At 29.6% G+C, this 12,570-nt stretch overlaps 1 protein-coding gene across 1 annotated transcript in view; it reads left to right on the top strand.

Annotated features, from left to right (window-relative positions):
• Positions 1-11,174, top strand: part of LOC18104173 (benzyl alcohol O-benzoyltransferase) — a 64,170-nt gene extending 52,996 nt beyond the window's left edge. The window contains exons 2-3 of the mRNA XM_052446341.1: positions 9,340-9,591; positions 10,099-11,174. Coding sequence (XP_052302301.1) covers positions 9,340-9,591; positions 10,099-11,022 — 1,176 coding nt within the window. The 3' untranslated portion in view covers positions 11,023-11,174. The remainder of the gene's footprint in view (positions 1-9,339; positions 9,592-10,098) is intronic.
• The last annotated feature ends 1,396 nt before the right edge of the window (positions 11,175-12,570 follow it).

Raw genomic sequence — 12,570 nt, 5'->3', positions numbered from 1 at the left:
CACCATTAGTGTAACATTTTCACATTGACATAATAAACTTAACTAAACATAATGAAAGAGAGAAACATAAATAAACAAGATAAGAACATAAATAAGTTAACTACGTAAAGGAAAGGAAATGAATTGAAGTAATGGAAAGCTTGCATCATAAGAACAATAATATTTTGAAGTGTGATATTAATTTATTGTCAAAATGGCAACGAACATAATAGGGAGTTACACAAGGTGTTTATTATAAGAAGATGAATAAGATGGGGGCTTTGTAAATAACATGCTATTTATAGGGATCAAGTTAAAGGAACGGTCATTTCCTTCTTTCTTTCTTTTTTATTTTAGTCTTAATGATTTTGTTGAACAATTTAATTTATTATCAATTCAACAAATTAATTGATTTATATTTGAAAATCAAATACAATATTAAAAAGTGTTGTGAAAAAAAAGATAGGATGTGTTGGTTACACTGATTAAAAATAATAAAACAAAATTATTTAGAAGTTTATAGAATTCTATAAAATAAATCTAGAATTATTTAGGAATTTATTACTTGAAAATTTAATCTTCATACGTTTTGAATAATTTTTTAAAAGCTAAGTTGTTGTGAACCACAAGTTGTCAAATTGTCTAGTCTTCAATGATAATACACACGAATCACTAATGAGAAATCATCTAAATTTCTATATAGGCGAGAGAAATTATTATACCTAGAGTACTAACTTTTTATTTTGTGATTTATATAGTTTTTTTATTTAGCAGAGACATAATTTACTATTCAAAAATCAAATATTAAATTCATTAATTTAATATTATATGAATATTAAAAATAAATTAAGTTTATATTAATTATTCTTGTGCAAGTCTAACATGATATTATTGAGAATTATGAATAAAAAGTCAACACACAAATTTATATTGTCTGGTGAAATTACTTACTTATAGATAAAGATTGTACTTGGATTTTAATATAATTATAGGTAAGATACAACAAAGAGAACATATCTTATGTTATGGAATACACACATATCTAACCAAAATCATCAATAAAAGAATAATAAAAATAAATGGTTTTCCTATAAACTCTCACGCTCATAAAACATATCGATATAATGGTTTTCCTTAAAAAAAAAAAAATTACAGTGATGAATAACCCTAAGTATTCTCTGTTTGGTCGCCCATTAAAACAATTTGCACGCTTATATTTCTATTGTTGCATGCTTGTACTAGTTCAACGATTAAAGATTGAACATCTCTTTTAAAGAATTAGAGTTAGAATACTTTCATGTTAATTTTAAATTATTTCAATCCAACTCCTACCATAATTCAAGTTTAAAATTAATCCATATAAAAGTTGTCCCAACGCATTCCAATTAGATTAACAGAGATCCAAAAACAATCTAAATAACAGGTGAAAAACATGGTTTGATTTTTAAAAAAAATTTCAAGATAAAATTTTTTAATATGAAAACGGCAAAATATTAGATCGATTAGGGCTTCGCAACATAACCTACCAAACCAACAAATTAGATCATGAACTCTATGGAATTTAACAACTTTGCTTTTAAAAAAAAAACTATTTTTTTATCTGATAATATGATAACAATAGATGCTCACAAAATTGAGCACCAATCGAAGGCCGATATGTTTGCTTGAGTTTGTGATAACCTCATAGAATAACAACTAAAACAAATACTGAAAAATAATTTAAAATCAATCAAATGTTGAAGGATGAAATATAAAAAACAAAATTCATTAAAGATTCAATATAAAAAAAAAATGAAAGATGGAATTAAAACAAACTAGCTGGCATTGTTTTTCTTTTATTAACGTGGCTGTCCAGACCAGCTTGCGTGCATCTCGATTAATCCTCCGAGCTCTAAAGCTAATGACCATGTAAACCTTTAATAGTTTTAAAATTTTTGAAACTCAAACTAACTTTTAAATAATAAATCCAGAACTTAATTAGTTTAACTACATTCCCTCTTGGTTATTTCACATTGTTGTTGATAGTGAAGGAGGTGAGGGAATCCCAATTTATTTAATGTAGCAGTTAATAACAGTGAAGGAGGTACGGGAAGTAGTTAATTCTTAGAAAATTCTCAACAAAGAATACATTGTATTCTTTCTAGTCTGGTCGAATCCATCATAATCACACTTTAAGAGAAATTGTGCACACAAAAAATAAGCAAAATAAATTATAAATGAAAGAAATATTTCGCACCATAAATAAAAACAAATAAATTAATTGATAACCTGATCAATCCTTCAAGAGCTAACTTAATTGACACCAACATATTCTACCAAGTAATATATATATATATATATATATATATATATATTACACACACACACATACTTATCCATGTAACAAGGTCCACACTTGTTCCATGCAGATGGCTAGTCAAAACATGCCACATCATTTCAATTTAAACAACAAGAATTTTTAAATTAACCAACCCAAATTAATGCTTGCATTGATAGATAGATACATACATAAAATTCAAAACCTATAATTAATTAATAAAAAGAAGAAGAAGCCAAACACAAACTTTAGTAGAAAATGAAAAATGAATGAATGATACAATAATGTGTTTATATAAAAAATAAATATTTACATGTCAAAAACATATTTAAATTAAGAAATAAAGGCTAAAATCGTTCATAAATAATGAAATCAACTAGGTTCGAAGAATATTAATCGATCAAGGAACCTGACTGCAAGAGTTTATATTCACATGAATGACTAATAGGTTCAATCCTACTCTAAATGAGAATTCTTTATAGATAAAACTAATCAAGTCATTTAGCTTAGTTAGAAATTCACATGATTATTAGTAAATAAAAAATTTTGTTTGTATTAGAATTCAATATATCTCCTTATCTTATATAGATTACATTTATTTTTTTAATATTATGATTGAATTAAAATATTTTAATCTCTATATACGATAAGGAGCTATATTGAATCTTAATACTATATAAACAAGCTCTTTGAGATTCCTAACTAAGCTATATTGAATCCTAATACTATATAACTAATCTCTATGGTTTGGTAAAATCAAATTCAATTTTTTAATTTTTTTATTGAGTCCTTTGTGGCTAATTTAATGAGTTATTAGTGAAATTTCTAATGGAAAAAAACTTGGCAAAAACAATTTTAAATTTTGTTGATTTTGCTTCTAATTGAATCTTTTTGTGGCAAATTTAATGAGTTATTGGTTAAATTTATAATAGAAAAGTAAAATTCAAAGATAGAGAAATTTGCATGTATAATTCTTGATTTATTATTTTGAACACATGTATTAACTTTTTAGTTTACAATTAATTTTTTTCTCGATAACCAAAAAAAAAAACATTAACAACATCAACAGTATTTTTTCTTGCATTGAACAATAAAAAATTGCTCCATCTCACAACGTAGCGCAAGTAATTAGACTAACACACACACACACACACAAGAAATCTAGGGCATGAAAAAAATATACAACAGCACTAGACATGAATTACTATTAATTGTAATAGTGAATAGATGATTTTTCCCTTCATCAAATTAGCATAGAAAACTAAACTCTGGAGAAAAATGATTTTTTACATGTTATCCATTTGTTATTTTTGTTTTGATTAGGGGTACAATGATATTTTCCTTTTTTTTATCGAATAGTAAAATACTTTCACTACCCTTAAAAGTAAAAATCAGATAATTAGCCTCCATGTTTTTTTTTAAAGATTTTACATTTTCTAGCACAATGAATTTTCTAAGATAACCTTAGTTTTAAAATTTAATTAAGCTTCTTTAGGGGCATTATCATATATATATATATATATATATATATATAGTCTCTCATAATAATTAAAAAATATTATAAAAAAAGTCAGACATGTGAGAGAAGCCACATCGTTTCGGTGGAGTATGAGCAGTCATACGAAGGTTAAAAGTTTGCTTCCGTCATGTCATTCAGTTATTCATCCTCTAATTTGATCATCATTCTCTTTGGTGGTTTCATCTTTTAATTTTTACTTGATGTTGATTTTGATTTTTATTTTAATAGGCTTTATGGTTTTCTTTGTTTTTTTTATAGGGTTATCTCGATCTCATAACCTAACTCATGAGTTTGACGGGTTGACCTAAGTGGGCTCGCACCTTTTTTTTTATACTTTTAACTATTGTTTTTTCTTTTGGATTCTTTTGTATGATTGACTTTTTTTTTATCCTTTAATATTTGATCTGTTAGGAATTGGTCTTCGTTGTTTTTCTATATTTAGTGTTTCCGGTCAAATTGTTTGAGACATAGGTTTTATAGGTTAACACGGGTTAACATTGTTTTTTTTTTTTTGCTTTTTTTTTGTTTTCATGATTCAACATTGATTTTTATCATTTGATATTATTTTTTCTCTTTCTTTAAAACACATTTGTGTTGACTGAACCTTTAATATTTTCTTAGTTTTTTTATTCGAGTTGCAGCAGAGTGTGGGTCGTGTGTAGAGAATGAGATTGTGATTGAAGAAAAGTATTCGATTCCAAATTTATAATTGTTGGATATTTTTTTTAATTCAACCATAACCAACAACTATGTGATGCTACCTGCCTACCTACCAATTCAAATTAACCAAGCTTCATATTTATGTTTGAATTGATAGATTAATTAACCCGTGATTGATGAGGGATAGGGAAAAAGAAAAATCAAACACAAACTTAGTAGAAAATGAGAAATGAATGAATGACACAATTTCAATTTGTGTGTTAACATCAATATTCACATGTGAATTCAATAATAATATACTTAAATAAGAAAAAAAAACTAAAATCAATCATGAATAGTATACCAACAAAATTTGAAGAGTTCTAATCAATCAAGAAAATCCAAAAGAAATTGATCATAAGATCAAGTGTCACGATATACAAAAAAATATGATCGATTGTAAGAATTATAATTCATATGAATGACTAGGAGGTTAAATCCTACTCAGAGCGGGAATCTCTTATAATTTAAATTGACAAAGTTGTTTAGCTTAGTTAGGAATTCACATGATTATCAACAAATAAAAGTTTAGTTTGTATTAAAAATTCAATATACCTATTTATCTTATATATGTTACCTATACAATATTAGAATTATATACTTAGATTAAAATTCTAACACTATATCGATTAAAATAGGGTCATCCAACTACTTTATATATCTCTTTTTTTCTTGCAAATCGTTTTCCTGTTTACCTATTGTTCTTCTCATGTGATGTTGCTTAGGATAGATATGTATTTCTTAAGATTTAAAATCTTGAAATACCCACATTTTATTTAATTTTATAAGACTATTACTTGTCTTTGCTTATGTTCCTAATTGTAGTTTCTTCTTATTAGAAAGAAGAAATTGATAATAAGTTACATAATTGATCAGATTATTAATGATTAGTTAGTTGATTATGTTAGTTTAATATGCCACGTAGACAGTTGGTTGGTTACACGTGACATTATTATATTCATGTAAATACATATTTATTATCAATAAAGACTTCATGTATCTTTAATATTTATATAATATAAAATTAATAAATCTAGAGTAAAGATAAAGTCTATGAGACAAAAATATTCTACAAAGAAAATTATAAAGTTGTTATAATTATGGGATTCCTATTGCATCAAAACATTATTCCTAAAATGTTCCTAGTTAATACTATCTTAAATATTGGACATTCATTAAAGCCGTAAAGATTGATACATATTATGTTATTTTCTTTATTAAAGGAAGTAGTTGTTCTCATAACCTGAGGTATAAAATATGCCTAGAACTAATATGTAGATGCTTATCATAAGACATGTACACTAAACTGGCCTGCATGAAAATTCTATATAGAGAGATCATCTATGTCTTTGGAAAAACTCACGTGACGGTTGTGTGTAAATGATCTTTATACATGAGATTACGAAGTAATCTTATGTAGAGAATTTTATGCTTTGATCTTATTACATATTATCTTAATTAAGGTAACGAAAGGCAAACATTGGGTATAACATGAACTATATAAAGGTATTTGAGTGATCAAGAGAGGATTCATTACCTTAGATGAATTACGAAAAATATTACATCTATTCTCAAATAATAGTGACTGAGAAATCCTTGACCAAGATGGAATGAAATTTAAAAAGAGTTTCAAATCTTATTCAAATGATCAATGACTATTATGTAAAGAATAAACATTATTTAACATGGTAGATATACTCTATACTTTAATGTTAAATTGAAACATTATTGATGAAAGGGTATTAATTACACTGAGAAATCGGTCACTGAAAGGCTAAGTCAAACCACTAATGACTTTTCTAATATTTGGGGGATCATGACATGATCTTCAAATATAAATTAATCAATTATTGAATTCATAATAAATTAAAATTTTTAATTTATTTAATTATAATTATAATTTATATTTATATTTGAGCCAACATATTAGGAACCTAATAGGTCATACACATTAAGAACCATTAGTCAGAAATTAAACTCAAATGATTTAATTAAGTATGACTTGATTAAAATATATTTTAGAAATCAAGGACTAAAATATAATTAATACATAGATTATATTTCTAGACTTAGAAAAATAAAGTAAGGACTTGATTGAGTTAATTTATAAAATTATCCTAAATTAATATATGAAAATTAATCATGGGACAAATTGATATTTTACCAATTTATAGGTTGTTTCAGATTTCCCTATAAATAGTAAGTTATGCCTCTTATTTAGGGTGGTTGTCTGTTAGATAGAAAAACTATGTAAACATAATAATAGAGTTAGCACTCTAAGCATGGTAATCCCTCTCTTCTAAATAAGAATATAGGAGATTTCTCACAGATGGTTTGCGTGGATTACCGTTGAAGGTCGGACAATTAAACGACTTGTGATTTGCGATAACCCAACTTTTAAGGAATTATTCAAAGTCGAAGAAAAGATTTTCAAGTAATAAATCCCTAAGCAATTCCAGATCTATTTAACGGGATCTTTGAGACTCTCGAATAATTTTAAAACTTAACTATTTTAAAACCCAAATTTTACTTTATATTTGAATAAGAGTATATTGTTCTTGTTATATTTTAGATCTTATTATTATCTTATTAAACATTAGAGTTAACTCGAATTATTTAAAACGTGTTGAATGCTTATATTTGTAATTTTGTACTGTTACATTCTTCTACCAGCTCAACTGTTAAGGATTGATTATCTTTTTAAAAGCATTAGAGTTAGATTCATGGAATTTCTCAGCAATAAATACAGTGTGTTCAACCTTTTCTTCTTGAATCAATCATAACCAAGGTTGTCAATTCCGTTCCGTTCCGCCCGGAATGGCCGAAACATTCCATACCAATTCAAAAAACGGAACAAAACGGAACAAATTTCATCTCATTTTAAATCTCGGTCCGTTCTGGATTTTTCGGCTAAATTCCGCCCGAAACGTTCCGGTTCCATTCCACATGTTCCGTTCCGCTCTTGAAAAGCCATTGAATCAAATTGAACCTTATTCAATTTAATTAATTAAACCATCCAATTATAAAAAGCTCTTTTTTATTACTATTTTCTATAACAATGATATTAATAATAACATTGAAAATTATTATTACTATTTTCATTAACAATGATATTAATTTTTTAAAATTAGATTTATCACTAATATATATGGTTTATATTCATGTTGTTTTTTTTCATGTTTATACTTTGTACGAATTTGAGCAAAACAAGGGATGCTTTAGATTCCATTAGCCTTAATAACATTGACCTAACTTTATATTTAAAATATTTGTGTTAAAACATTTTACTTTCATAATATTTTGATATTTTGTTTAAGTTGAATTACTTTAAGTTAAAGATCTATTTAATCTTGACTATTTAGAAATATTTTAAATTTTAAAATTATATTTGTTTGGCATTGTGTTTGTATTGCATAATTTATAATTAATTTATCTTGAATTTGAATTATGTTTGTTGAATATATATATATATATATATATATATATGAACAGTACAACCCCGAAACGGCACGCCGAAACACTCCGAAACTGAAACATTCCGTTCCAATTGAAAAAACGAAACACCTACCGAAACGGAATTGACAACCTTGATCATAACCACCGAAAATGAGGTGATAAAAAGACCACCGAATCTATAGAAAAGACATCACCATCTCTCGTGAAAAAAAAAAATTAAAACATGTTGCATGTTTATATTTGTATTCTTGCATGCTTCTGCCAGGTCAACAATTAAGGATTGATTAATTTTACGTCATAAAGTTAACTAACCACAGAGCTCGAACCTGAAATCACAGAGAGAGCAAACCTCTTAATTCCAAACTCTTACCACAAGTTTTTATCACTAAGCCACCTATTAAAACGTGTTGAATGCTTATATTTGTAATTTTGTACTGTTACATTCTTCTACCAGCTCAACTGTTAAGGATTGATTATCTTTTTAAAAGCATTAGAGTTAGATTCATGGAATTTCTCAGCAATAAATACAGTGTGTTCAACCTTTTCTTCTTGAATCAATCATAACCACCGAAAATGAGGTGATAAAAAGACCACCGAATCTATAGAAAAGACATCACCATCTCTCGTGAAAAAAAAAAAAGATTAAAACATGTTGCATGTTTATATTTGTATTCTTGAATGCTTCTGACAGGTCAACAATTAAGGATGGACTAATTTTACGTCATGAAGTTAACGAATATGTAAGTTTTCAGTGATCATCATATTAGTAACCACAGAACTCGAACCTGAAATTACAGAGAAAGCAAACCTCTTAATTCCAAACTCTTACCACAAGTTTTTTATCACTAAGCCACCTATTAAATGGTTTGTATGAAGAATTTTGTACCATAAATAAAAGATAATAAATAGACCACCGAATCTATAGAAAACATACATCAAAATAGATTAATTGAGGACATTAATCCTTGGAGAGCTAACTTGACAACCAAATAATATATTATCAATGTAACATGGAAACATGCCGGTAGGCTGAGGGAATCTTAAATTGTGCTTATTAAGCATCACTGCACGATAGGTCAACCTTTTATCTTTATTTGTCCGATATACTCTTAGCCTTTTATATATATAACTTGCTAGTTGGCATCATTTTTCACAAAAATCATTCTATACCACAATGGTTTCATCACCCTCTTCTCTAGTTTTCAAAGTTCACAGACGTGAACCCGAGCTGATCAAACCAGCGAAGCCCACCCCCCATGAGTTCAAACTGTTATCTGACATTGATGACCAAGAAGGGCTTCGATTCCACGTTCCAATCATACAATTCTATCGCCACAATCCCTCAATGCACGGGAAAGACCCCGTCAAGGTCATCAGAGAGGCAATTGCTAAAACATTAGTGTTTTACTATCCATTTGCCGGTAGGCTGAGGGAAGGGCATAACCGCAAGCTCATGGTGGAATGCACTGGCGAGGGTATCTTGTTTATAGAGGCTGACGCTGATGTTACACTTGAGCAGTTTGGTGATCCACTTCAACCTCCATTTCCTTGCTTGGAGGAGCTCCTCTTTGATGTTCCTGGCTCTAGCGGGGTGCTAAACTGCCCTCTGTTACTTATTCAGGTAAATTTTCTGTATTTTTGTCCACTACGCTGGTCCAAGACTTTTTCTGTGTCACCTATTAGGCAGCAAAAATTATTAAGGGAGCAAGAAATCCTTCTGCGTATCAAACACTACGAAGTCTATCAAGCCATCATAAGAGTAGACGGATAGCAAAATTATAAGCTATTATATTGGTGAAACCTACCATGATTAATTGTATGTTCCGATATTTTTTTCTCGTAGTTGTTATAGTTACTATAAAATTACTTTCAAAATTTTATTAAAAAAATGATCTCAAAATTTTAATTTCAAATCGTAATCTTTCTTGTTAGTGCAAGTTGAGGAGGAAAAAGTCACATCATATATGTTATATTTATTAGGTTTAATATTATGTTCCTGCTTTGTGTTGATGATCTAAAAATTCCAATCCACTAGTCAAATAGGCATAATTCGCTAATACATCCACTCATCAAGTCATCTAACAATCATCTAGGTATATGCTATCTAATTTATTATGCAAATTGGCAGGTGTCACGGCTCAAGTGTGGTGGTTTTCTCTTTGCCCTCCGCATCAACCATACCATGAGTGATGGCCCAGGATTAGTGCAATTCATGGCAGCGGTGGGTGAGATGGCCCGCGGAGCCAACGCCCCCTCTGTCCCTCCAGTGTGGGAAAGACATGTCCTTAATGCAACTGACCCACCTCGAGTTACATGCAGACACCGAGCGTACGAGGAGGTAGCTGGCTCCAAGAGCTCAATTCTTACACATGATCATCTGGTTCATCGTTCATTTTTCTTTAGCCCTTCAGATATAACTGCTCTTCGAAGATTGGTCCCACCTCACCTCAGCCATTGTTCTACTTTCGAAATATTAACGGCATGTCTTTGGATATGTCGGACCATTGCCCTCCAACCAGATCCTAATGAAGAAATGCGCGTAATTTGCCTCGTCAATGCACGTGAAAAATTTAACCCTCCATTATTACCAAGAGGTTACTATGGTAATGGTTTTTTTCTTCTAGCAGCAGTAGCAACTGCAGGGGAACTTTCGAAAAAGCCAATTGGATATGCTTTGGAGTTGGTAAGGAAGGTTAAGGCGGACATGACTGAGGAACACATGCGATCTACAGCATCTTTGATGGTGAGCAAGGGAAGGCCTCTTTTTACTGTGCCAGGGACCTACATAGTGTCGGACTTGAGACGTGCGGGACTTGAAAAGGCAGATTTCGGATGGGGAAATGCTATATATGGTGGGACTGCAAAAGCCATCCCTGAACTTGCAAGCTTTTATATTCCGTTTACAAATAAGAAAGGAGAAGATGGGATCGTAGTACCATTTTGCTTGCCATCTCCTGCTGTGGAAAGATTTTACAAGGAGCTTGAAGGCATGCTAAAGGGACAGCTAGTTAGTGGTGGAGCAAATTCCAAGTTAATCGTATCTTCTTTATAAGTTAAATTGTTTACTCTTATTTTCTATGTACCACGTATCATTTATGTATGTTTCGTTTGAATTTTATTTTTTAATATTAGTACGACATTTACCTTTTATGTCCATTCAGCATGTGCTATGACTATTAATAATATGAGTGTTTGTTTTTGTAATTGTTTTTATGGTTGTTATTTAAAAATAATAATTTAAATTGTAGTTGGATATAAAATGATTAAAGAGGATATTAATTTTTTTCAACATTGAACATTTAATATATATGTAAGATCAACTACTTATAACATAAAAACTTTTATAATTCTCTCATCAAACTTAAATTTGTTTGACGAGGATGATGGTTGTTCTTAAAATGTTATTTTATGGGTTTTAGTTTTACAATCGTTTGTGGCAAAAAAAAAAAAAAAAAAACATGACATATGTAACAAAGGTTTTAAGAAGGGAAGAGGTCAATGGAAGAAACTGTGAACTATTGATGGAAACAAGATGATGATGAGAAGCATGTCAAGGAGAGGAGGGATATTTTGGTCAAGAGATAATTGAACGGTATTCAATGTTCAATAAGTAGGTATGACATGCTTTTGATCAACCTATATGGTTGGACCACAATTATTATATGGGTCTTACATTCTTCAACCAACATTTTAATGTTTTCCAAACAATCATTAATTGTGGATACACCACACCCACAACCAGAAAATTGACGAAAACCAACAAAAATAATTCCATCTCAAATTTTGTCGGTATATACCGACAGAAAACACCCGTCGGTGATACGGTCAGTATATACCGATGGAGTAAGTCCGTCGGTATATACCGACCGTATCACCGATGTATTATACAGTTTTTTTGGAAAGTTGCAAAGGTGTGATGACGTGGATTTTTTCAGACGATTTTACTGATGGAATGACCAAGGGATTGAAACCGGGATCTCCGTACAGTGACGTGGCACGGTCACCAGTGGACTCACCAACGGAACGTGTCCATCGGTGATTCCATCGGTAACAGTCAATAAATACCCACTCTGCCGACACTCTATTTCTCCTTCTTCTTCCCCATCCCACCTCTCTCCTCCCAAGCTGCACCCAACCACCCATCCTAATTCTCCCCCTCTTCTCAACACAAAAACTCAAGTTTCTTATACTTTTGTACGTGGTGACAACATCCATTCTTGTGGATTTTATCATTTTTTGTAAGTAAATTTATCCTTTTTAGTTTTAACATTTAAATGTGAATTTTATTGTTTTTTTTAGTATATGTTTTTTTGTTAACGTATGTACTTGTTTGATTGTTATTTGTCAAAAACACTTGTAGTATGAATGTATAATTTTGTAGTTGTTATAGTTTGTTTTAGATTTTGTCAAATTATATTTGTTTGTAAATTGTTGAAACTTTGTTTGAATTACACTGAATTAGATGTGCTGTGATGAAATAAATAATAGCTTGTTTAACGGGTTCGTTTTAATTTTTATCAATTCTATTGCGAAGTTGTGATTTCCGTAAATTTATATATGTATAAATTTGTATGGACGTTGATAGTTGATAATTGATAAT

This window comes from Populus trichocarpa, chromosome 13 (assembly GCF_000002775.5).
Source record: "Populus trichocarpa isolate Nisqually-1 chromosome 13, P.trichocarpa_v4.1, whole genome shotgun sequence".
In the NCBI taxonomy this organism is placed as follows: domain Eukaryota; kingdom Viridiplantae; phylum Streptophyta; class Magnoliopsida; order Malpighiales; family Salicaceae; genus Populus; species Populus trichocarpa.
Note: the sequence above shows the minus strand (reverse complement) of the source record. Positions and strands in the feature narration are given on the sequence as shown.